The sequence below is a fragment of the Centroberyx affinis genome, unplaced genomic scaffold, assembly GCF_046629955.1.
Source record: "Centroberyx affinis isolate AG114_WGS23_722 - 3 ecotype Tasmania unplaced genomic scaffold, CSIRO-AGI_Caff_v1 ptg007894l_1, whole genome shotgun sequence".
Taxonomy (NCBI): domain Eukaryota; kingdom Metazoa; phylum Chordata; class Actinopteri; order Beryciformes; family Berycidae; genus Centroberyx; species Centroberyx affinis.
In genome coordinates, this window is record NW_027283962.1 from 164,782 (window position 1) to 192,439 (window position 27,658).

A 27,658-nucleotide genomic window follows, 5' to 3' on the forward strand; every position below is an offset into this window, starting at 1 on the left:
TCTGAGATCACCAGCTGGAACTGAAGCTTTGCCTGAGCGAGCCCTTCTTCTAAACTGGTTGCTAGGATACGGCAGTATGATGTTGCAGCCAGCAGACGGCCTGCTAAATGATGTAGTCTACTTCCTCCAAACTACATTCTATCTGGCATGGGGACATGTCACGGTGATGTAACCTAGGGCGCTCTAGTCACGGAGGTCGCTTTAAAATGTCAGCCACCGTTTACGAGCTGACTGGAGTATCGCATGTGACATGATAGTAAAATTTCAGATAGCATTGTAGGGATTCCTTCCTTATCTCGGTGACTAAAACAGATTATTTTCTGTCTTTAAAACTTACTGCTGGGGGCGTTCTGGTGGCTCAGTTGGCTAAGGTGCCTGCCGTGTAACCACAAAGTCCTGGCTTTGAATCTGGCCTGGGACCATCGTCGTATGTCATTCTCTCTTACCCAATCTTTCCTGTCTATCTCCACTGTCAACTTTCAAATAAAGAAGTTCCTGTTATTCTGTGCCCATATCCTACTTCCCCTATGATGCCTGTCCATCAGTACACTGTGTGGTCATGTTCAAATCAGTCCTGTCGCACACAATATGCTTGTAACCCCCAAGTTCCAGATCAACAAAGACCAATAGAGACGCAGTGTCACCACCAGACACAGTCTCTTAGCACACAGTCTCTAGGTTTTGTCCAGGTTTCTCCTCTCCAGTGGCTCGACAGATGATACCATTAAGGACTGGATGTTGATTCTAAATGAACATTCACAATTTTCTCATTCTCAAATTACTGCAGTATCCTCTTTCAGAGGCAAGCTGTATCATATCGCCATCTACCTCACAACACCAGCGACTGGGTGAAGAAAAACAATGAGATAGTAATCTATCCCTTGTCATGCTGTTGTCCTGCATTGCTGCTAAAACTAAACATTTTAGCATCAGTGCTGAAAATAAATGTTATCCTAAGAGTGTGAGATGTGCTCGTTATTTTTTAAATCTTGATATTCACTGGCTGACTGGCTGGCTAATCAGTGGAGATACCTGCTCCATGGCTGGCCTCTGCCAGGCTGAACATACAGTAGCTAAGAGAGAAATGGCTGTTCATCGACTCCCCCGCTGGAGAAACATGACATTCAGCACACACAGGATACATGGGCTGATCCCCTTCTCTGATCGCAGCTTAGCACAACTTTACCCTGCCTGTCTCCTGAGAACACACTCTCTCTGTCTCTTTTCCCCCCCTTTCCAATCCCCACTTCTTCCACATTTTCTCTCTGTCCCTCTCTCTCTATACTATATACTTCTTTCTCTCTCTCTCTCTCTCTCTGTCCCCCTTTCGCTGTTTCTGGATAATTATCGGTCCAACCTCTCACTTTCCCGCGGTGACCTCTTTCGCTCATCTACTCCATCCTTCCCTTCGTCTCTCTGTCAGTGTGCCTGGCTACTGTATCGGTGTCTCTGCACTAGACAGGTGCCGGCTGCGCTCTCTGTTCCTCATCGACAGTGTGGAAGAGAAGATGAGACCTCTGATTGATCTACTAGCCCTCACTTCCCTCACTCCCTTATTCCCCTACTACTAATCCATTACTGGACCCTGACACCAGCTCCTGACAATACAGACCGAATGGAACACTGTGAATCTGAGAATCTGAGAATGCAAGCAAAACTCACACAATATGTACAGGTTAAGATGTCAAAGACCTACAGTAAAGATCTAGTATATCTATGTACACCTGTGCGTAGATATATGCACCTTCCCACACACACATACATAAACATCCTCTTCAATTTGAAAACACCTACGGCGCTTCAAAAACACTGAAACCAAGCCAATGAATTGCCTGTCAGTGAAGTCCTGATAAAGTCTGTGAAACAGGCACACACACATACTCAAAGGCACACACACATACTCTCAAAAAACATCTCAATACATAACTTGCTCAATAATCCTCACGCTGCCCTCAGCAATCTGAGAGGACAGGATCTGCATAAACACACAGAGAAAAGATAAACACCAAAACACCACCTCAACTCTGTATTTGTACAGTATGTACAAACGTACTCACACACAAACTCTGAGTGCCCTGCTGTGTAAGTAGCCTCTACCTTACACTGCCACTCTGTTTTGGTGCTTGCCAACGCTGTGTTGGCATGACAACTGTCCCTGTGAATCAGATGTGGGCTCACAGACGCCAAGTGGCAGGAAGGAACTCAAACAGTGTATGTCTGTGCTGGAGTGTTTACAATGTGTGTGCCGTGTTGATGTTTTCTCCCATCCAGACTGGTATGGGGCCAACGCCATGTGGCGAGCGATAGTGGTAGGTAGTAGAAGGAAAATGCCGGCCTATAGTCAAGTATATGAACGGTGTGTTACAGGTTTTTTGTTAGCAGACACTCACACTCTACCGTCATTTATAGATTTTACATCATAAGGTAAATAAAATAAAATAATGATTGATTTGTATTATGGGTCTTTATTGGCCTCTATGTTAAACCATGTTAAAACAATGACACCTGTCCCAATACTTATGCCTATTTGCAAAAGTATGTGAGAGAGGATGCAATATTGCGAATCTGACAAAGATAAGGACCCTCCAGATAAACTGGTCCAATCTCCAACTAGACACTTGTGATTTCTAACTGTCACTTGGCAGCATTCCAAAACCACTGGCAACTTTAAACAACAATATTCAATCATCCGCTCTGAGGAGTGTTGCTAGGTGACAGTCTGAGACATTGCTAGCCTGAGTGGTTAAGGGATCACTGGTCACTGGGTACAGAGGGAGGCTGGGAGAAGATCCAATGGACTACTCAGCCACACGGCAACTAGCGCTTCAGAGGGTCTATGTTGGTCAATGAGAATGGCCTGGTGTATGGATTTGAGATTTGAGGTTACTGTCTTTAGGTATTCTATTCTATTTTATTCAGAATCGCCTTATTTTGCCACACACAGCAGGCATGCAAGGGAGGAACTGACCTGGTTCATTGGTGCTGACATTAGAAGGCAGCTACAGCTACACAATACAGCATTGATGCACTAAGTACAGGACAAAATATAACAGGACAAGACATACTGTGTGACAACAGACTGAACACAAACACTCTACAAGGACACATTCAATTCCATTCTATTCTATTCCACTCTATCCAGAATCAAAACTTTACTTTGCTAAGCTGATGCACAAGGAATTTCACCTGACCTGACCTAAACATGAATACACTTACATTGTATTCTCTTATCTGTCGGGGTCTGTTGAGGCTTAACTGAGCGGTGGTTCACTACATAAGGCAATCAACACCTCAGCTGGACATGAGCTTCTCCCACTACTGCACAACAATAGGTCAACAGTCCTACCTGTGCTGTATCACTCAACACAAGCAGCGACCTGCCTGCTGATTCATAATCACCTCCACAGGTACACTACTGGGAGCAAAGATATAACATATGTCAGCATGCAAACACACACACACACACACACACACACACACACACACACACACGACTATCTGTGTCTACAGTAGGGTACTACTGTACACACACTCACTTGCTGACATTCACACATGCCAGTGCACACATACATAGATAGAACTCTCTCACATACACACACACACACACACACACACACACACACTGAACAATGCACACACTGGCACACACTCAGACATTACGACCATTCACTTGTGTGTCTAACTGTGTGCAACATACTGTAAACCTTCAGAGTAATCCATGACATTACAACATTATCCAATGACATGTTCCCACAATGCACTGTCTGGCTGCTGACTGTATTGTGAACAGACACAGTCAATGGACAAGTCCAGTTATGAGCTAATATATAAATAACACAGAGAGGAAGGACAAAACCTGACCATAAGAGAGAGAGAGAGAGAGAGAGAGAGAGAGAGAGAGAGAGAGAGAGAGAGAGAGAGAGCGTAACATAATAGAGCCACAGAGAATGAAACAAAGAGAATAAGTGTCACAGAAAAAGAGGCTTGCATGCAGCAATGACAAAGAGAGATGAGAGCCAGCTAAAGACAGACACAAGCTGACAAAGGGAAAGAAAGAAAGCTATGTTTCGACAGGCGCCTGGTTATTCATGACTGTCCAAGAAGTCTGCAGTGTGGTGAAAAGTCTGGTACAGTATTGTGTGAGTCTGTGTGTGTGTGTGTGTGTGTGTGTGGGAGGCTGGGTGAGTGTGTGTTCCTTCTGAGTTTTGCCTTTGGTTGAGTCAGTCACGACTCCTGGTCCAAAAATAGCATCAGCGAGGATGCAGAGCTATTTATACTCCACACACACCCTGCCTGCAAGCTTCAATGCATCCCAACCTTGAGTGTGTATGTGTGTGTGCGTGCGCGTGTGTGTGTATGTGACGACCGATTGAGCTCATTTTTAATTCTCGCTCTGCTTTGCTCTATTGCTTTGAGCTGAGTCATTCACATAAATATTTTCTCTCCCCTTCTCTCACTCTTTCTTTCTCTGTACACCAACCACACACACACACACACACACACACACACACATGCACAAGTACACATGCACAAGTACACCTACACACACACAAGTTAGGGTAATTGTCTTATTTATCTTACATCTGCAATTAATGAGCGGCACAAAGGCACACAGAGAAATGAATGAATGAATGAAAGAACAAATTAATGAGAGCTGTTTTCATACTGACCACACACACTCACACACACACAAACATCTTTTTCCCAGTGGGTCCATCAAAGTCCTGTGTTTGCCTGCAGACACAGACAATAAAGGATGCAGCTGAGCTGAGAGAGGCTGATGGCTTGCTGCCACTAATGCACTCACACTGATTCAGACAGAGATGCCATATAAGACTTGACAAAACCTCAAAAGAATATTGCCAAAATACAGCTTGCTTTCAATAAAATGCCATGACTGGATTTCTGAGCATCTGATTTGCTGTGAGAGAGCAAGCCAAATGAACTGTGCCTCTCTGATAATGTTATGCATGTATCAGACAGCTATTCTGACAAGTGAAGGTGGGAAATAAAAGAGCGGGGGCTGGGTATAATGAGACAACGGTATATTTGTTTATTGTACTTTTTGGATTCTTAAGTGTAGATGAAACTCTGCGTGCTGCGTCATGGCACATTTGTAGAGTGTTCAGACTACCTGCCACTTCAATTTGGCTCTCCAGATGTTCCATACTGTGTGTCCTATTTTGCACTTATCTGCATGTAGCATTATCTGTGTCACCCACCTTGCCATTTTCAAAGGCTCCACTTTTTGCCTGCTCTGTTCAGGCTGTAATAAAACCTTTCCCTAGAGCAGTTATATACTCAAAATAATCACATAAAGAGTGATGGAACGTATATATTTTCTGAGCAAGGCGCGGCCATCTTTTTTGTTGCATTTTTTTCCATGTTCCCTAACACGACTCAATTTGGAGTCTGGCTAACTTGCAGCATGGGAAAAACTGTCAAGTTCACTAAACATACATCTTCGAGTGCCTTTAACTTAGCGGCTTAAATTACATGCAGACATAACAGCTGAGAGAAAGAGTGAGAAGCACAGCTTGAAAGCAATTAGCAAGCTTGCTGATAGGCACACTTATCTCGTCCTACTGTTGATGGCATGCTCTTTCACACATATTTTTTTCTTACATAAATGTTGTAATCGCTAGCTTTATTTCTTTCACATAATGTCAGCCTGTCTGGCAGAACCTATTCCTGTGCTGCACTCTGCTGTTTGCATCTCGCCCAACCTCCGTTTTTCACTTTCCCTGTGTCTCTGCTTGCCGCAACAAGTAACAAATGCTAGCTATCAGCCATTAGACCATTAGTGTCAAGAGAGGTGTGGGCATGTGAGCTGACACTGGCAGAGGGAAAATGCTTCGGTAATTTTAACCAGACCAACCGAACACAGTTTCAAATTATGCTGCGTTGAGGAGTCGAGGGTTAGAGTTTTGTTACCAGCTACACTGTTTGAATGGCGCCTGCCTGTGCTTGAGTTGAGTTGTAGCAAATGTATAAGAGCTACACATGTATTTTGTTCTTTGTTCTATTTTGTGCTTTTTGAAAAAAGCAGCAAACAGACCACAATAATTATTAAAATAACCACTTGTTATGTGTATGAAACGACATGAAAGGGCACAATTCCCCACTCTATGGAGCAAATCTGGCCTGCTCTCCAGCTGTAAATTGAATGCTAAGAAACTCTATTATGATGCTTTACTAAAAGCAATTTACAGAGCTGGTGTGTGTGTGTGTGTGTGCGTGTGATGCATGTGTAATGCGGTGTGTGGGTGGGGCTTGCTGAGTAAGGCTTTTCTGAAGAATGGGTAAGTATGTATTTGAATGCCTACAAACGCGTGCGTGTGTCTGAGTGTGTGTGTGTGTGTGTACGCATGTATGTGTGTGTGTGTGTGTGTGTGTGTGTGTGTGTGTGAAAGAAAGTATGTGAAGGTGGGTGTGGAGCGCATTCCAATAACCAGAGTGGAGCTGTTATTAGATTTGGAGCCCTGCACTCTTTATTAAACCTCAGTTCAATTCAGTGTAATAGAGAGGGAGCAGAATTGCATCTTTATGAAACAAGGGGATACATACAGAGACACGTGCACGTGCACACACACACACACACACACACACACACACACACACACACACACACATACACACACAAAAAGGAAGAGCAAGGGGGAATACTGTGTATGGCAGAACAACATGGGCTTCACTCACTCACTACCTGCGTATACACATGGGGCAATACAAGACAATGGAGGGAGTGGGAGGAGACAAAGAACCATGGGTAGTGTGGGGTACACAACAAAAAATATTATACATTGTAAGCTATACAGGAATGTAAAAGCAGAAAAAAGACATGAGGAGGAGAGAAAAAGAAGGGTGATGAAAAGGATGGAGGTGGGAATGGAGAAGTGGAAGGAGAAGAGATGACTAGCAATTAAGAAAGAGGTGTGGAAGAGGCTGAGTGGACCCCAGAGGCAGAGACAAGCCTAGATGAAGTAGGGAGCACATAAGTAAGTAGAAAGAGGGGTAGTCACACTTCTCTCAGAAGGTGTGGTGTGTGTGTGTGTGTGTGTGTGTGTGTGTGTGTGTGTGTGTTCTCAGGACTCCTTTTGCTTAGAAGAGAGCTAGGGAGTGGCGCAGTCCCTAGCTCATCAGTATTCAACAGAGAGAGAGAGAGAGAGAGAGAGAGAGAGAGAGAGAGAGAGAGAGAGAGAGAGAGAGAGAGAGAGAGAGAGAGAGAGATGAGTTTAAGGAAAAAGAAACTAAACAAAACAACAAATATGGAAAGGATGAGAAACAGCTTTATTTATGAATGACAGCAGAGTCAGAAATAGGAGTGGAGTAAAGGAAGAAGGCAGGCAGAGAAGAGAAGAGAAAAAGCGAGAGGGGTGGGAGTGGAGTAAATTATAGTGGAAGGAGGAGGAGGAGGAGGAGGAGCAGGAGGAGGAAGGGAGGAGGAGGGAGGAAAACTCCAAGGCTGACTCAGAGGGATCCCTCTTCTTTTCTCATCTCCTGTCCTCCCTCCCTCCCAGGCTTGGGGGGATCTACATGACGTTCCTCTTCTTTCATTCTCACCCGCTTTTTATTCTCTCATTTGTTCTCTCCTTCTGTATCGACCCTCAGGTGGAGACAAAAATAGAACAGGCTACCTAATAACTAGTTACCCTCTGCCTCGGCTACTTTTTTTCCTAATATCAGGCAATATCGCACTATAGCCTGAGCCACCATAGGAGCAAAACACATTCAATACAATGATGCAATCTACATTAATATGAATATGTGCACACACTCACAAAAATCTACATCCACACACACGGACACACACCGATCTGACAAAATGATATTTGGATGTTATCATCCTCCACATCATCTGATACACTGACCACCAGTAAAACACTGCAGTGTCTTCTATCACAGTCTGCTAGTGATTGATTAGCTGTGGACCAACCATTGATTGTCTGTTGATTGTTGATAGATCAGTGATAGATTGTTTGTTGTTGAGTCGTTAATCACACAGCTAATCGTTTTGATTGACCAGTCAGAGTGTGTCACATAAATGATGGTGTTTACACCATGATACATGGACACGGCGTAATGAGCCAACTGGCGCCCATGCACTAGCCTCATGTTATCATCACATGATGAAAATGTGATGTCAGTCATTGACTGAGATTGCATGAAGCTGGGTTTGGATGTCTTATGGGTATGGGGCTGAATTCAAGGAAATTAACAAAAAGGAAAATCTTGATAGAGATTGAATCCATCAGTGTTAGATTGAGTGTTTTTTCTGTGGAGGATCTGCGAGTATTGAGAGAGAGAGAGAGAGAGATCAACAGGAAGAGGTCAAGGTGTAAAGCTTTTCAAACAGCAGATCAGGCTCACAGAATTGGGCACTCGTTTGTAAAAAGCTACTGTATCCGACACCACAGGGTAGGATGTGACCTTTAGATACGCATGTTCACACCCACTACTGCAAAGTGTGTAGTCACTGTGCAGGGCAGACAAGGCCTGTTGCTAACAACCATCTGGAGTCACTCAGTCCGTTCAGCTTTCAGCCCGATCCCGGCTGTGTCCGACTCAAACAGTGTGCGTCATACTGCACACGACAGAGCGATTGTAAGTCAAAAGCAGATCGGTGTTTTTGTTGAATATGTATTTGTGTCACTCCATGGCTCCTGTTTATGCAGCACTGTTCACTGTTCATGTTTATTCATATACTGATTAACTCTGCAACTGCTGTTTCTGCTGTGTTTCTAATTAGCACTGTGTGCATGAGGCTACATCTCAGTTAGCTGTATGTAAGGTTTGAATTTCAAGGAGAGAATAAGAGTCGCAATTGCTTTTCTTAACTCGTGTGTGGGATGGTCCTATAAGCTAGGGGCACCGTATGGGCATGGGCGTGAAAGAAAGAGAGAACGAGAGAGAGAATGAGAGTGTAATAAGAGGACAGGTGGCGCGTTCAGCAGGGAGCAGGTAGGTGCGTGGGCGGGACTCTGCACCCTGCTGCTACTCTGATTGGACAGCTAGAAGGTCAGCTGTGACATCAACGTCCTTCCCTTAGGCTACTGACCTGTCCAGTATCAATAACACACATGCTCACACACACACACATGCACATACAGCTAGGTACGCCATGAATGAGGACTGAGTGAAATCCAGTGTTAATAAAGTGAGCGCCCTCAGGTCCACACTGCGCTAACACTCTAATTTCTCCTGGGAAACATGGGACACACACTCTATCACCCCCCCATCCCCGTCACACAGACTCACACACTCCCTTCGCTCACTCCGCCCCATGCACACCAGAACCATTACCCATCTCTGTGGTCTCTCAGGCTTTTCCATAGAGGGGGTTAATAAGGTAGACTGTTGCACTGCAGGGCAAAAAGGGGGGAGTGATAGTATCACACAACATAGAAACATGCTGTCATTGGATGGTTACATGGTTTAGAATATATTCTTTTAGTGCAATGAATTTAGATTTTTGCTTCCTCTTTGCTGCTCCTCCCTGGTAACTGCATTTTTCACTTTCACTCTCATAATTGCAAGCACTGTCACTTTGCATTAAAAACATTGATTTAAGCTCAACGCATTTGTTTTATACAGTAAGTGATGTGGATTTTTGATGAGAGGAAGGAAATGCCATAGTAACATTGTGGTTTCACACTGTGTTAATGTAGTGGAAATCCAAGGGTGGGAGACAAATAGATACAGCTGCAGAGCATTAACTGCAAATTAAATGATCAAAAAGCACCAGACATGTATGTAACGTACATCTGACTTGTTCCCTTTAATTTAGTGACAAAGGAAATATGTAGTGTGTGTGTGTGTGTGTGTGTGTGTGTGTGTGTGTGTGTGTGTGTGCACGTGAGCATCAGTCAGCAAGAGACAGACAGACAGAGAGATGAGAAAGAGACAAAGAGAGCGAGAGAGAAAGAAAGAGAGAGAGAGAGAGACATTACTTCCATATGTGCCTAGGATATTAGGACAGCTGGTTGCTGAATACTTGAAGGATGCTGTTTATTTAACTTGTGGGAGGCAATTACTTACACTATAGTGCACAGACACAAACACACACAAAGACGAGCACAGAAGCAGGCGTACACACAAACACACACACACACACAGAGTTCATGCTGCTAAGAGACACACACAAACACAGAGAGATGCACATACATGCATACACACACGCATATGCGCACGCACGCACACACACACACAAGCACACTTTGTGCTGCTACCAGACAGAAAGGAGCCTAATTAATTCACCCTGAGCTCACTGTGGGAAACTAACAATGATATTCAGTCTAAATTCAACACTTAGCAGATAGGCTCTCATCCAAGCTGATGTGCAAGTATCACATAAGAAGAGAATGGCCAGACAAACATTTTTGAGAATCTGAGAAAAAATATATTGCTAAAAGAATATTGTTTCTCTGAATCAAATGGAATGAAATTCATAAAAGGCATGATTTTTATTTCTGTCTTAAAATGACACGCCAGAGCTGTAATGCACTTAGCACCTGTTGCTTGGTAACGGACAGATGCATATGCATTTTAGTATAGCTAGCTAGTGTTGTGTGGTCCAAAGACACAATACATCATACATTGCTATATTTGTATATTCCATTGGCTCTTGGCCTTGTTCAAAACACACCAGGCCCGTCAATGTACATCTATATGTAGCTACTGCTGGAGAGAATTAAGCAAAGATGAAAGAGGCGTACCCTCACACAATGGGTTCAATGGTAAGCCTTTGCGGTTCTATGGCAGGTGTTCAGTATGCCAGTACCATTAAATGGCTGAGCTACTGTGTGTTCCCAGAGATCAGAACAACAGTAATAGCTGCTTTCTGAGCCTGTGTGAAGCTAGACCAGGAATAATCCATTAAAACCCAGTGTTTGTGTGTGTGTGTGTGTGTGTGCCTGTGTGTGTGTAGCTGGTCCAGGTATCCTCCACTGCCCATAGCGGTGTTAATATTCTGCACACACTGGGTGCGGCCGAAGCCCATTAATCATGTTTGTGAATGTCTAATCTCAACGTTATTTGCGCTGGTTTCATTTTCATGGCTGTCTGCAAGATTTATAATGGCGTTTGGAGAAGGTGCATGTGGTGTGTGTGTGTTTTTGTGTGTGTGTGTGTGTGTGTGTTTGAGATGTAATACACTGTTACGGAAGCATGCTCTTAAATGTGTCACCTTGTTGAGGAGAAGAATGTCCTAAACGTGCACTTAATGCTCCCGAGATGAGGGGTAGGTGGGTGGGTGGGCACCAGCCTACGTTGATGCACACATCTGTTCCTCTGAGTGTGTGAGTGTGTTGGTGTGTGTGTGAGTCTGTGTGTCTGTGTGTTTGCACATGCAGGTGTGTGTGAGCTTGTCCGTATGTGTACATCTGGGCTTATGTGTGTATGCATTTGTATGTGTATGTGTGTGTGTGTGTGTGTGTGTGTGTGTGTGCGAGTGTGCAGAAAGCTTGACCGGGTTACGGTGGCATGTGTCCCTGTCCGTTACCATGGTGACAGTAAGTGGCCTTTCAAGGGATGTCCATCCGGACGATTAGATCAGATTACATCAATGAGAGGGAAAGAGTAGAAACAAACAGAGGGGTGAGGAGGGAAATGGAGGATAGAGAGGAGATGCAAGAGGGCGGGGGGCGGACCCTGGGGGGCTGTTAATGGAGTGTACCAAAGGCATCATCAAACAGACACACACACACGCAGCCGTAAACACAGACACACACATGCGTACACACACACACACAAACACAGAGAGACCACAGAATCTGATAATCTTACATGCACTTCTTTGAGTCTTCATCTTCAACACTATCGATCTAACACACAGGCACGTACGCACTGACACAGACATACGTGTGCACACACACACCACATGATACCAAGTGCTGGTTTTGTGGTCCAATGGCGGTCAGAGAGTGAGGAAGGGACAAACAGATCTCATTACCTGAGACCAGCAGTCTGCCTGGGGAGCTGGACGTGGACGACCCTGCTAAATGGCGGAGAGGGGGGCTGTTTGTCTAGACGAAGGCTGTCTGGAGACATTGATCTCAGACAGCAGACTGAGAGCCAATGGACTGGCTATCACTGAGTGAAGACTGGGAGTTTTTCCAAGCAATGCCTCATAATAGAGGAGAAACTGGTTGGAAAAATGTGAGCTCTTGAAGATAATCGTATTTGTTTCAGTGGACGTAACTAAGCAACTATTTAAGGCTCAGCTACTGTTTCACAGGGTGGCTACGTGTGCGTCTATGAAGGCTAGTCTATGTGAATTTGAAGGATGAGAGAGTGGCATCATGTTCCATTCTTGACGACCTGAAGGATCTCCCTTAACATCACAGGCGATCTTGATCTCACAGGCTCCTTTTTTTTCTTTTATTCACACTGTAGATCAACACTGAATTGAAAAGGTGGCTGCAACATCCAGATCAGTATTGAGTAGCGGTATAAAATAAGCTTCTTGTCTGTCTCAAGATATTACTGTTGAAACCACTGTCTCATCCTTCTTTCAAATTGAAAAGGAAAAGATGCATTTTACCTTCTTCATCACCATCATCATTGTCATTATCATCATCCTCATCCTCATCACATGGGGTGTCAGCTATGAGGCATCACATGAATACATACAAAGATACACGATGATTGAGACATATTTTTCATTACATCTACTTCTGCACTGTAAAGGGGTACAAGCAAATTATACAAAACATGGTAAAATCTAAATGTATGTCTTTGAAGTGACTGGGACTATCCTACAGTATCGTACATGTTACTGCTACAGTATGGCTACCGAGGTTTCTGCAAATTTTAAAGAGGCGTCTCAAGACGAAATGCCACAACATTTTGAATTTTAGTAGGCTATTGTTCGTTGCCAGACACTGAGAAAAAAAAGTTTCTATATTTCCCTTCAGTTTACCTCCTTAACTTTGAAAGCATTCTTCACTGAAACTAGCCATCACAGCTAGCTGCAAGCTTGAACTGATCGCACTCCTTGGTTTCAATGAAGAATGATAATAATTCTAACAAGACATAACAGAAATGTAATTAACCTTTTTCACTCACAATGTGATCAATGTCTGGCAACAAACATTAACCAACTAATATTCACAATATCAAGACGTTCCTCTCAAGATAAATATTCTCTAATCCCGGTTAAGTGAAACGACACTGAATGGAACCAGTTAGACATTATTCTCTACAAAGAGCAGAAAAACATAAAAGCATTACATTTTGCATTTCTGAAGTTGTCTAGGGTCTTAGGTCTATAACAGATTAGCTTCAAACACATTTAAGGGGGAGCGTGCTACAACCTACTGCTGAGAACTATGTCCCCCATTAGGAACAAAATCAATGGTCTTCATTAAACTACTAAGTGTGACATAGCTTTCCCTGTACAGCATACAATATTCCCTGCATCACCAGGCCACTAATCTGTCAAACTAACAAGAGAGCTAATGCACAGTTATGCTAATACACAGACATATGTAAGCATGCATGCTCACACACACACACACACACACACACACACACACACACACACACACACACAGACACAGACACATTAATTAGTGAGCTTTGCTGATTTACCCAGTCTGATCTCATCATAAAGATGCTCCTCTGCTATGGCTGGTGATTAAAAGAGGGGTGTGAGAACATTAACAGACAGAGATGAGATGAGTGAAGAAGGGGTGTGTGTGTGTGTGTGTGTGTGTGTTTGAATAAGCAAACTATCAAACTGAATCATCACCATGTTTGTAATCCGAAGCATTATCAGAGTTAGCCTCAAGCTAGAAACAATGATCAATGTTTATTTCACATACATGCACATTCACAGAGACACACACACACACACACACACACAAACAAGACTCAGGGCTAATCAGCACACCTGAAGGTGTAGATGTTTTCTGATTTGTTTGTCACCTTAATCAGGAGGATTAGACAGAAAGCCTCCTATCTTTTTCCCTCTCTTTCACTTGCCTTACCTCCTCGTCCTCCAGTGCAAATGAGCCTTATTACTATTAGCAACTCATCCATTTATGAATGCAGATTAGATGAAATGCATTATGTATCAAACCAAGGGTCATCCATCCCTAAAGGAGGTGGCTTCTCAAGCTTTGTCTGTCTGAGCACCAGGAGGGCTGGTCATTCCCTGCTACTTCCCAGTACACAAAATACACTGCACAAAACTCAGCTACCAAAACAAACCTTTTGCATGAAACTATAACTGCTCAGGCTTTCAGCTGTTTCAAGTATTCGATGACCAGCTGACGCCAATGATGTATTTGTCAGCTTATATCCCAGGAATACAGCAGCATACTGAATGCAACACAGTTACGGTCTTGATGGTCAGTGTTGCATAACAGAGCCAGATGGTTTAGTTGGCTGGGCCATGATGCTGGCAGCCATACGACTGTAAGCTTGTTTCCTGCATGGGCAACATGAAAGAACGGTAAAGCGCTGTGTGTTCATATTAGCGGTAGGGTTATGAATTGACTAAACCTACAGAAACTGAATTTAAACTGGAAAGATCCACGCAAATCCAAGCAAACTTGATGTTGTTGAGTCATCACATTTGCCATAACATATGTGTCAAGATCAATATGCATCACAGTGTCAGACAATGCTGGATCATTTTGTTTTGTCTGTCACAAACATGAGTCTGAATTGTTGAAATGAATCTGTTTTAGTAATCCCAGGGCAAATGACAGTAGTGTTCCCATAAAACACATAGGGGACTCTGGAGGAGAGGCATCATAGCATACAGGAACAGGTTCACTGGTCAAGGCTTGGAGGATCTGAGGGGGGAGGGGGGGATCGGGCTCAGAGGACATCAAGGGACGGGTGGGAATACTTAAATATGCATCCAGTCAGAGAGAGAAGGGACCTTGTCAATGGGTGAAGAGGAGTGTATGTGTTGTGTGCTAGTGAATATGTTTGAGTGAGAGGAGAGACGTGTGTGTGTGTGTGTGTGTGTGTGTGTGTGTGTGTTGGGGGGGAACAGTACAAACCCATTTGAAATTCCAAATTGACCCTTAACCTCTACTTCCTACCCCTCTGTAGATCTGAAAGAAACATGAGAGGTGTAGGCATGAGTGCAGCCACTCTCCCCAGCCTTTCAGAGGACATGAGGGAACTGTTTCCATTAGGCTAATATGAGTTTGATCCATGGTGATGTACGTGAAGTGGCAGGATGTAGGGGCGTGGGGTCAATGTGGAGCTGGGTGTCTGCGGACAGGTGATAAGAGGAGGGAGATAAGTCATTGTACATTCGAGGTGGAAGCACTCTCAGAGAGAGGAAGAAGGACACGGTGTGTGTATGCATACCAACAACCAAAAGCACACAGGACTTGTTTGAATTTGCATGCCCTCTCCTTGAAGTAATCACAGATATGTATGGAGATTGGACGTGTGAGTCCATAAGCCCAACCCCTTAAGCTTATGCCTATCCAAGCTTTCTACATATACATGATTACATTGAGGAGGGAAGGAAGCTTGTACATGTAGCTCCAATGTATTCAAACAGGGACAAGGGCTCATTACTATACTGTAGGTGTAGGTTGAGACATTGAGGTGTATGGGACAGAGACAGGGTGAGAAGAATATCATGGAGTTTACCTTCTACGTCATTACAGTCATAGTCTGGAGTGAAGCATGGATGGAAACAAGAGCACACACACACACAAACACATGAAAGCGAAGCCACCGTACCACTGTGTGAACTAGAATACAGCACATATAAAAAAAAAAAAATTATGAGAAAAAGCAAATAAATGAACAACACAACAAAGCAAACATATTTCACCATGTCAAACTCGGTGACATGACACAGGAAGGACTTCTGAGATATGAAGTGACATAACTAGCCCGCTGTATGCTTATCGGCCTAGACCGTAGTGAAGACCTGATGTGCATGAAAGAAGTATTTGAACACTCCTTCTCCTTCTCCTTCTTTCACTGGGTACTATGGCACCCAACTGTGTGACAGTCATGCGAGCCACATGTAGCAGTGCTCATCACAGGAGTTCCTAAGCACCACTGTGGGGACGGTAGTGAATTACCGACATGTTATTGAATACTGGACATAACACTGTACTGTAGTTTGGATTAGATCACTAAAGGTTGTGATACACCAGGGGGGTGTCACATGATGTAAGTACAGGTTAAGTGAAGGGATTAAAGGTGTAGTAACAAGTATAATAAGAGACAACCTACCTTTGACCCTCTCTCCACGGTTGAGCTGGATCTCTCCCTCCCCCTGCGGCGTGTAGGGCTTGACCACGATGAAGGTACGTCCCGGGACGGCGCTGTAGAGTTTCCGTTTGGGCCCGCGGGGGCCCGTCAGCGCTGGAGGGGTGTGATGAGGGGGGCTTGGGTCTCGCTGCACTGAGCCGGGGCTGTAAACAAACACATAGGTTACCGTGGTGATGCCAGGGAGCTGGTAACTGAAGCCCGTGGTCACCGACATGGTCGTCAATGGGACAGTAACCTGGTGACACCCCCTGGTTGTTACGGTGACCAGGGAGGCTTTGGAAAAACAAGTGCCAGTGCCGGCAGATCAACAGTCAACAGTCAGCGTTCCATGGGAGAGTCATGAGTGGAGAGCACACTCCTCCCAACCCCTCTCTCCCCCTCCTCCTCCTCTTCTTATTCCCTCTCTTCCTTCCTTTACAGCACACACAATCTCCCTCTTGCTCCCTTTTCCCCTCTCCCTCTAACCCTCTCCACTCCCCCGCGTCCTAACCGAGGTAGAAGCAGAAACGTTTAACCGTTAGTGGTGAGAGGAACAGCACTGTTTCCTTTTTCTGTGTGTGTGTCTGTCAGATCCGTCTGGAAGCCCCCCTGAGTCAAACATATCCTGAGTTGGGGCTCCGGCAGAAGCCCCCTCCAGAGAGGGACGGAGATCCCCCGTGTGTCCCCAGCCCCGGCTGCTCCAGGCTGGGCTACAGATCCTGCCTCGTCCTCAGGTCCTGGTTCTCCTGCTGTGGAGGAGAGAGGCTGGGTCTGCTCCCCGACTCCCGCTCCTTCTCCTGGGAGTCCCGCCGCGTCTGCCTCTCCTCTCCCCTCCACCCCTCACACACACACGCTCGCTCACACACACTCACACACACTCTGGCGATGCTGCTACCGCTGCTGCTGCTGCTGCGCTCCGTGGCTCCCCTCCCCTTTGACGGCTCGCTCACACTCACACACCACAAGCCCTCTATGTGCATTCTACCCGCGCACACAGGCACATGCACAGACAGCCCCCTCCGCTCCTGCTAACATTGCACCTCCGCTAGCATGGCATACGCCACCACCAGCATGTCGCTAACACACATCGCTGACACACACACATACACATACTAGTCCCACAGCACGATTGATCTCCTCCTGCCTGTCTGCCTGCGAGCGTGCATGCGCCATGGCTCCCTGAGGCAGGCTGTGAGAGTATGTGTATGTGTATGTGTGTGCGTGTGTGTGTGTGTGTGTGTGTGTGTGTGTGTGAGCGAGTGTGTGTTTGTGTGCAGGGGGGCGGGGGGCAAAAAGCTCCAGCCCATTTGGTTTAATTGTCGCTCCTCCCTCCTTCCCTTTGTCTTGAATCACCTTCCTCCTCTCTCTCTCTCTCTCTCTCTCTCGCTTCCCTTTCACCCTCTTACTCCACTCCTTCTCAACATTTCTTCGCATTGCATCTTCTCTCTCTCTCTCTCTCTCTCTCTCTCTCTCTCTCTCTCTGGTGGTGAATTCTAAAACAGCAGAGGCAGAGCTCCGCCTAGTCTTCATTCATCACTACTTTTGCCACCGCTGTGTGTGTTGCGTTCAACATCATTCTTCTGCTTGTCTGCTTGTGTTCTCAAAGCTCTCTCTCGGCTGCCTTTCTCGTTGACACAGCCAGGCAGAAAGGCAGTCACACACACACGCACGCGTACATATATATATATATATATATATATATATATGTACATGCTGTATATATACAGTATATATGTATACACACAGACAGACAGACAAATCCAAATCCAAATCCAAACAAACATGAACATAAGTTATCATCATCAACATAGATTATTCGATTAGCGAGTAATACAGCGAGTGATTTGATTATGTCCTGAACAGGCACTCTGATGCTATTCTCTGCAACATTTCCTTGCAAGAGTGGAAATCTCTAAACCCCTCCCTCCCTGTCTATCTCCCTTTCAACCTCTCCTTCAGTCTCTTGCCAGCCCTCTCCTTGCATGTTGTATCCATCACTTCATAGCCTTCATTCTTTCCTTCACCTCACTCTTAGCTCTCCCTGTGCCTTTTTTTCCCCTCTTTCCCTTTCTCCATCGTTCTGTCCGCCCCTCTCCTCCTTTCCAACCTTGTTTGTCTTTTTCTCCCCAACACTCCATTGCTTTTCTTGCTCTCTGTATCTCTCCCAACCTCTCCTTCTCTATCCCCCTCTCCTTCGAAACAACGGCTTGCTGACGGCTTTCCAATTACCGCAGGGACTGAGGGGCCGGGATGGCTGCCGCATGTTAATGTCTGAGTCCAGGACTGAACATCAGCAGCACACAGAGCAGGGGGAGGGAGGGGTGGAGTACGGAGAGAGAGAGAGAGAGAGAGAGAGAGAGAGAGAGGGGTGGGGGGGCAGAGCATGAAAGAAGGGAAAAATGAAAAAGAGAGATGAAAGAAGGTAAAATGAGGGCATGAATGGGTAAAATGTGACAATCTGAGGCTACGTCAAGATGACACAAGCAGTCAAAAATATCAGCTCCCTGGATAGATGAAAGATCTCCTCTGCTCACACACCTCTAACACCACACACACACACATATGCTGTCATGCTATGTATACAGCCTGACCCCGAGCCCCCGACCGCTCCCTGCAGTTGGGCCGGTGGAGGCGGGGGTGGCACATATCACCTGTGTCTGAATGTGAGAGACAGAAGGTTGACTGGGGCCGACTCCTGCTCTGTTCTCTCCTTTAATGACCTGTTTGTGTTTCAGGGCATGAAGCCTGGTGGCAGCACAACTTCAAGTCCCCATTTGACCCCACATGGAAAGAGATTTGCAATTCTTATCTACACACACTCTATTATGTGTTCTGTTATATTTATATTTATCTTATATTTATCTTACATTTACCTTATTCTGTATTCTCATTTTTTTAATAGATTATTTCACACACTTTCAGTATAGTGATATATAATATTTATTATCTGGTACTTTTATTATTATTATTGTTTGATCAAATCCTCTCTGCCCCTGATGCATTTTAACAGAAGAATGGAAGAATCTACTGGAAGGCTTTGTACAGGCAGCCTGAAATCAAACCGATAGACAGCACAAAGCACATCTTTGTGGACCTTGTTGTTATAGTGACCAGGAAGAAAAAAGAAAAAAAAAGTTAAAACACTGGAGACTTTATTTTCTTCTGCACTAAAATGAGTCATGGCAACTAATTGCACAGTGTTCATGTGATAGGACACTGGATGTAGAGCAGTATCTACAGTGTTCATTTTAGTAAGGTGTTCATAGCTTAACAAAACATTTAGGGATCTAATGCCTGGTGTTTAGATCTTAGACATGCCGCTCATTACATGAATTCAGCATGATGATAGTACACAATCTTAATATGCAAAGTTGTGGTGCGTGTGACACAACTGTCTTGCTTTTGCTGCCTATTTTTGTTTTAATGGATCTTTTTCTCTTGCCTTAATTTCTTTCTCTTTCACTGCGCCTCTCATTAAAACTGGCCTATACGAGATATAGATGTACGATCCATTACACGCACATGCAAGTACACACACACTGTTCTAATGCAGTCTATTACAAAAGCTCTATCGTTTCCTAGGACACCAGCCCTGCCTCTGTAACGATAGCAACTGTCAATAAAGGGAAAGAAAATATAGCCAGCAAATGCAGTGATAAGTCAATGGTCTGAAGTTGGGTCTTTATAGGAAAATGAATCACACGCCTTGGCTGCACCACTCTATTTGTCACAGATAATCTGCCATAAAATGCATGGATTATTGTCTCACTAATTTTCCTCCATTCCATTTCTCAGACACGCATTCAAGCTATCTCATTGAAAAAAACAACAATGCAACACAGCCATCTCCTTGATAACATAGTAGTAATTCAGCTTATAGAGATCAAAGTGGACTTGACACACAATATGGTTTTATGTCCTTCATACACATAAGAGGAGATCAAATCAGGAACCAGACTAAGATTTTTGGCGGAGCAACTACTCTAATGGATTAAATAAGAAACAACTGTATATTTCAGCTCCATCAGTCTATCTAATAGCACAACGGTGATAGGCTAATTAACCTTTGACTAACAAATTTTGTCAATTTTACTGCAAATTAAAAACCAAACACACTGCTTTGACGGAGGCTCGCTAGCCAAAACGATCAGCAATTTATTTTTTGTCTCTACTAGAAATGCATGTACATTTGTGTGTGATAGTGGTGGTAGTGGGGATGATTATGTGCTGAACCATCACACACTGCCAAATCATTGTATAATAAACAATAAATGTTATAGAGGGAAAAATCTCTAATCCTACAAATCTATGTAAACAATAAACAAAGCCAGCAGTGGAGTGACAGTGTTTCAACAGGGGACACACTGCAATTTTCCAGTTTGGGCCTTTAATCCAATACAAATCAAGTCTGTATGATGTTATGACTCTTTTAGCTCTGCCTATTAAAAAAAAAACATTTGTGAGTTGTGCTGCCCCTTTTTTTTCTTTGTTTGGGCAGCTTATATGGACTTTTCAAATTATCTTCCTTTGTTTAAAAAAAAAAAAAAGAAAGATAAAAAAAGAGAACAAAATGTAACAATAGACAAGGTTAAGGTATTGCAACACTTTGTGCTAAGTCAGGTCGGGGATGTTTTTGTCTACTTTTATTCTACACAAAAACATCTATATTAAGTTTTATTATGATCCTTTCAGCTGGTTATCTGCATTTTAGAGAATGGATCAAATTTGAGAAGCTTCCAGATAAGTGGGTGTTATCAAGAGTCTCAAAGCCAATAACTTGGACATGCCTGCTATCAGCTGCCTGATTAGGATCAATGAGCCCACTAAAGACAGGTTAACATTTGAATGGCTCGATAGTCTAGCTGTCTCAGTTTGGATGTCAAAATTTATGAAATGCCTGTATAACTGAGGACGCAATTGCAAATGCCATTAGGTAATATTTCCACAGATGCTATCAAACTGAGCAGCTTCAGTGTAGCATTTTCTCACATGACTGCCTGGCCCTCTCAGGTAAATGGCTTTTCCTCAAATAGTCTGCTCTTTAAGGTGAGATGAGCCCATTATAAACACAATCATAATCAGCATCACACTTTGCATCCTAATGATCATCGGTCTCTCCTTGCTTTGCTGCACTTGAATGCGGATGTGCTCTCTCATTCTTTCTTGCCCAGGCTGGGAGGGTTTATAGCCATCAAGTGTGTAGCCTCTGCCCATTGGGCAGAACATATTACAGCTGTGTACAGGAGATCTGTTTGCACATAGACAACGTATGCTTTCTAAAGACTTTACCATTATGGGACATTAGCACAAACGGTCAATTGGAGTGATCACCATATAACACTAAAATCTACCTCAGTTTGAGCAAGGGGAGGAGGGTCTAATAAAACAAACCACTTAGCCCTCACTGGTAACTATCATATAATGTAGCACCTTGCTCAATTTGCTGTTCACTTAAAAATCACCATAAAACAATAATGTGTTGTTATTAACATATCCTGTGTTGAAAAGTAACACAAGTGTGTGTTGTCCCAAAGCAGACTCACCGATGTGTTCAATATGACACATCCTTTGTAGTGTATACTGTGCATATGAAGGGCTTTATTCCAAAATACTATTATTACTATTATATGGGAAAAAATATATATGTGGCTTCATGTCATCTAAATTCTTACTATTATGCCAGAAAAGGCCTTTCATACAGGCAGTGATCAGAGTAGTTGTCACATATTTCAAATGATGGCTGTCTCATTTTGGAATTAAACACTTCATATTGAGGATGCCAATCTTATGTAAATCTCATCAAGGTGCCACGTAGTGTTTTGGAAACACGGGGCCAGGAATATGCAGTGTGTGTGTGTGTGTGTGTGTGGCCCGGCCAGAGTAGACAGCATCAGTGTTCCAAACAAAGGGAGAGGATTAAAAGCCAAACGGATCACTGCTGGCCAATCAGCATCGCCCTCTGATGATACGGATTATAATGTGTACCGATCAATACCGTTCTGCCGTGTCCTTCTTCTGATGCGAATTCTCCACAGGTGAGCCAGGAGAAGCTCTCGCCTCTCTGTCTCCTCCTCCCTCTCCCTGCCCTCCTCTCCTCCCCGTCTGCCTCAGCCCTTTGGCTGTGCTAAGACACCATGGATAATCTACACTCTAACAGCCATTAGTGTGACTAATGCAGAGAGAGAGAGAGAGGAAGGGAGGGACAGGAGGTGAAAAAGAGGGGAGGAGAACAGCAAGGGGTGAATAAAGAGAGGAGGAGAAAGGTGAGGGGAACAGGACGCCCCTCTGTTGGTTTTGTTGGCACTGCACATCACAGAGGAACATCAAATCAAACTACATGTTGTATGAATTAAACATGGATTATATGTGAGTTGTTAGCCTTTTCTCTGCACTCTATTCTAAGGAAGCATCAGTAATACAATTAATATTTAGTACCACAGTATTCCAGTCCCAGTACTACAAAACAAGGTCATACTCAGCACATTATGTACACTAAAGCAGCTTAATCATTTCAGTGCTGTGTGGTGTATAACAACATACTGTCAATTACAATTACAATTTCACATTTGGCAGACGATTTTATCCAAAGCGACTTACACATGAGATTTGCATACAACACAAGCAAGTTTCTAGATAGGAGAGAACAACGAGAGTAAGTGCTATAGAGCTAAGTTCTGGTCCAACAGGACAAAGGTGCTACGAGACAGTGCAACAAGCTAAGTTCTGGTCCAACAGGACAAAGGTGCTACGAGGGAGTGCTACAAGGCAGTGCTATGAGGTAATGCATAGAGTGCATCAATTTTTTTTTTTATTTTTTTTTTTTATGAAAGGAGGTATTCTCTAAAGAGCTGGGTCTTTAGCCTTTTCTTAAGGATAGAGAGGGATTCTGCGGATCGAATGGAGTTTGGTAACTCGTTCCACCACCGGGGAACCACAGAAGAGAAGAGTCTGGCTAGAGACTTAGGGCCTTGCTGTGGTGGCAGCACCAGGCGCCGCTCCATGGCAGAGCGTAGTGAGCGGGAGGGAGCGTAGACCTGAATGAGGGAGTTCAGGTAGGTCGGAGCCGTTTTGGTTATTGTTTTGTAGGCGAGCATCAAGGACTTGAACTTGATGCGGGCAGCAACTGGGAGCCAGTGGAGGGATATGAATAGCGGAGTGACATGTGCTCTTTCGGGCTGGTTGAAGACCAGACGTGCCGCCGCGTTCTGGATCATCTGCAGAGGTTTGAGCATACATGCCGGGAGCCCTGCCAGTAAGGAGTTGCAGTAGTCAAGGTGTGATATTACAAGAGCCTGTACCAGGAGTTGTGCTGTATGCTCAGACAGGTAGGGTCTGATTTTCCTGATATTGTATAGAGCAAATCGGCATGACCGAGCAACAGAAGTCACATGCTCCTTGAAGGTTAGCTGGTCATCAATCATGACACCCAAGTTTCTGGCAGACTTTGTGGGTATGAGCTCAGTTGATTCGAGCTGGATACTGATTTGTTGTTGTATAGAGGGACTGGCTGGGATGACAAGGAGCTCAGTCTTTGACAAGTTAAGCTGAAGGTGGCGTTCCTTCATCCAAGCCGAGATATCGGCGAGGCATGCCGATATCCGCGCCGAGACTGTGGGGTCGTCTGGCGGGAACGACAGGAGGAGCTGGGTATCGTCAGCATATGAATGATAAGAGAAGCCATGTGAGCGGATCACTGCACCCAATGAGGTGGTGTATAATGAAAAGAGAAGGGGTCCAAGCACTGACCCTTGAGGTACCCCTGTGGACAAGTAGTGGGATTTAGACACTTCCCCTCTCCAAGACACTCTGAAGGATCTCCCTGAGAGGTAGGACTCAAACCAGCAGAGGGTAGATCCTGAGAAGCCGAGCTCAGCGAGTGTGGAGAGGAGGATTTGGTGGTTCACCGTGTCAAAGGCGGCCGATAGGTCAAGTAGCAGTAGGACAGAGGACTGACCGGCAGCTCTAGCTGATCGCAGTGTTTCTACTACAGACAAGAGCGCAGTCTCGGTAGAGTGTCCGCGTTTGAAGCCAGACTGGTTGGGATCATACAGGCGGTTCTCAGAAAGGAATTCAGAGACTTGATTAAAGACCGCCCGCTCAAGTGTTTTGGAAAGAAACAAACATATTGTGATGTGAAACTTCAGTAGGGCGAATGCTTACCGACATGGGGGCTTTAACCCAGGTTGTCCAGTTGAGGGACAATCTCTCTAACCACTACCCTACCCTGTTGCCCCTTATATGACTACCTATAACTAGGTAACAAGGTTCACAACTCAATATCACAATTTCCCTTTCATAAACAAAACCATGCCAAAACACTGTCTGCTAATGATAAATTATCAATACAAGTAGCCTAGCCCCTTTCTGCTGTAGGCAACTATGCTTTAATCTAAATATTAAGGGTTTGGTGCAAAAGGGGCGTAAGTGACATTTTGGCCAAAACCTTGTGTTATATATCATTGGAAAGTTCTTGTTTAGCTCTATCTGATGGTCAGAAGAACACAGTCATAAACATAAAGAAAATCTAAATAAAGTGAAAAAAACAAGACTCAAGTGAAAACCCTAGATTCAATTTGGCTTGAATAGCTTGAATAAAAAGATTTGTTTTGAATAAAAAGGTGCATTTCATTTACATTTTGATTTCGCTCTGCTATAAACTATGAAATTAGGAACTGTCGCTCTGAACCCTTATTATAATGTTGCGACAATATCATATTATAAACCCAGTATTGTTGTTAAGTCATATTGTCAACTGTATAAACTGTATTTATACCCACACTGCCATTAAACTGCCATGTTGTGCTGTGCTTGTTGTGCTGCTCTTTTTTGGTCTAGTCCTAATATGCCAGTCTGACCCATCCAAAACCTCCCTCAGTGCCTCCATCCAAACTTTCTGCTGAACCCCGGCCAAGCTGTTGGAGCGCTGACAGCACTGCCCACCTCCGTGGAGGAGGAAGTGATGGCGAGTTCCACAGGAACTTGCTGGAGTCTGCCGTTAGGCGGGCTGTTGACCAGCCAAGCTAATTTCACACTCCCCTGGTACCCATGATGCCCCTAGAGTTACCATGGGCATAAACAGAAGGTCAGAGAGAGAGAGAGAAAAAGAAAGAGAGAGAGAGAGAGGCAGCAAGACAGAAAGAGAGAGAGAGAGAAAGAGAAAGAGAAAAAAGAAAGAGAATATTAGTCTGCACTGTGTCATTCAAGGACGGCATCAGTCTCCCTCAGGTGTAAGTTCAGGCCGTGGAGACCAGCTGCTCCTTCTGGGCTATTTATACATTCACCTCACTTTGATACTGGGTGTAAAGGTAAGGCACACGGAAGAACAAGGTCTCAACTCCCGCAGTACAGAAGGCCATGTAGGCCAGGACACAGTGGACATCCTTCTTCCCCTGCTTCCCATTCTCTCTCTATCTTCTTCCCTCCCTTCAGGCTCCTTCTTATCAACCCTGCACGAAATGAGTACAGTGACAGAGCAAAACTTATCAACCCTGCACGAAATGAGTACAGTGACAGAGCAAAAGAAACGTATCTCTGTTTGGGGACATTAATGCTGATGAAGTGCCAGGTATACTAGAGAGAGGAGCAGTTAATTTGTTAACCTTATGAGACACAAGTGTGAATTTGTTGGTTATGGAACTGAAAGTCATTCCACTTCTGGCAGAACCAAATTTACTTGCTATAATTCAAAATCAGATTGAGGAACATTGTTCACTGTTCGCACACTAGAGATCCCACAGCAGCAGCTTCTAAGGTGTGTGGGGAGTGCATGCTACATGATATAATAAAAGGGTGTTGATTGCTCTCTGGCCGTAAAAACATAGCTTGACACCACTGTGTGTACATGTTTTTGTGTGTGTGTGTGTGTGTGTGCGTGCGTGCGTGTGTGTGTGTGTGTGTGTGTGTGTGTGTGTGTTTGTGTGTGCATGAATGAAAGAATGCAAGACAGGAAGAAAAAAAGAGACAGAGAGAGTCTTTGATGGATGGAGTGAAGTGACAGGAGAGTATTAGAGGGAGAGGAGAGGACGGCTGGAGCTGTGTCTGTAATGCAATTCCCCTGTCAGACATCAGACTGTTTTGCCTCATACAAACACACACACACACACACACACACACATACAGAGTGTGTGGCACCCAGGAATCACATTAAGTGTGTGCGTAGGTAATCTTGTTCTGACATATGATCATAATAAAAGGCTTAACAAACCGAGTGTCAGTAAACCACTTCAATCTATCGCTCCAAGATGTGATCAGAGCCTAGTTTACTGTGCACTATATCTAATGGTGTACTGTATGAGGGAAGAGATTTGTTCCAACACCATGGCAGCATAACTACATCTGTGGATTTATGTATCAATCGAGTGACAAGCTGTTTTGAAGTGAGTGGCCTGTCCAATGACATTACTCATAGCTCTAATTTCAGGATGTATCCTGTCTCTCAGTCTCTCTCCTGTGCACGTGCACACACACACACACACACACACACACACACACACACACACACACACACAGCTTGGCTGTGTTCAATTGGTCCCCATGGTGATCATTATTAGCCCCTTTCCATCTGTCTCTCTCTGAACTGTGCAAGCACCCACGCACACAGCCATTTGCACGTGGCTATACGCTCGCTCACACACACACACACACACACACACACACACAGTTTTGGAGTATGTCATGTGCCCTCTGTCCTCCCAGCAGGAGCAGGGCTGCATTTCAGCCTAGCTTGTTACGTAAACAGGACCGTTGTCTCTGCCAGACACACACCATGCTACTGCTCACTGTCCCCAGATCCTGCCAGGAGCACTGGACACACTCGGCGTGTCCAAATGCAGTTTTTCGAGAACTCATACTGAATGATAAAAGTTATTTATTTTTATTGGTTATATATGGTTGTTTTTTGTAAGACAATCTGCCGCTACCAATCCAGTACTGATTTATCATTATATATTTTCAGATGCATTTCCAAGTTTGAACTTTCAGTAGTCTGGGCAAGTTGTAAGCACAGTTTAGACAGGAAAATGACTTCATATGCACCTGGGATTGATGTATGAATAAATAAACAAGATGCTGCACTGATAAATGGTATGTCATGTTTATCACCAGTAGCAGACGGAATGAGATGCAGCATCCCGCCTGGTGACTAACCAGTGATTCAAACAGAATCACTCACATGAAGCTTCCTGCTTCGTGAAATTGGGTTTAAATATCAGAGTAGGTGCATAATCAGTAGGCTGATCACTGATTACCTATTTAAAACAAGTAGCTGCCAATACCGGTAAGTGTTCAACCAGTTGAACACCTGCACACATGATAAAACCTACTGTTCCTCTGCACCAGCTCTATGTGTTTGTACCAGTATGGAGACGGCTTATTAGGAGCAGGGAGAAAGAGGATGTGTGTGCTTCAAAACCAGTTTTCATAA

At 44.3% G+C, this 27,658-nt stretch overlaps 1 protein-coding gene across 1 annotated transcript in view; it reads right to left on the reverse strand.

Moving 5' to 3' along the window:
* Window positions 1-27,658, reverse strand: part of shank3a (SH3 and multiple ankyrin repeat domains 3a) — a 154,933-nt gene that overhangs the window by 39,993 nt on the left and 87,282 nt on the right. Inside the window, 3 exon segments of the mRNA XM_071514034.1 lie at window positions 13,564-13,629; window positions 15,622-15,645; window positions 16,219-16,400. Of these exon segments, the coding sequence (XP_071370135.1) occupies window positions 13,564-13,629; window positions 15,622-15,645; window positions 16,219-16,400 (272 nt within the window).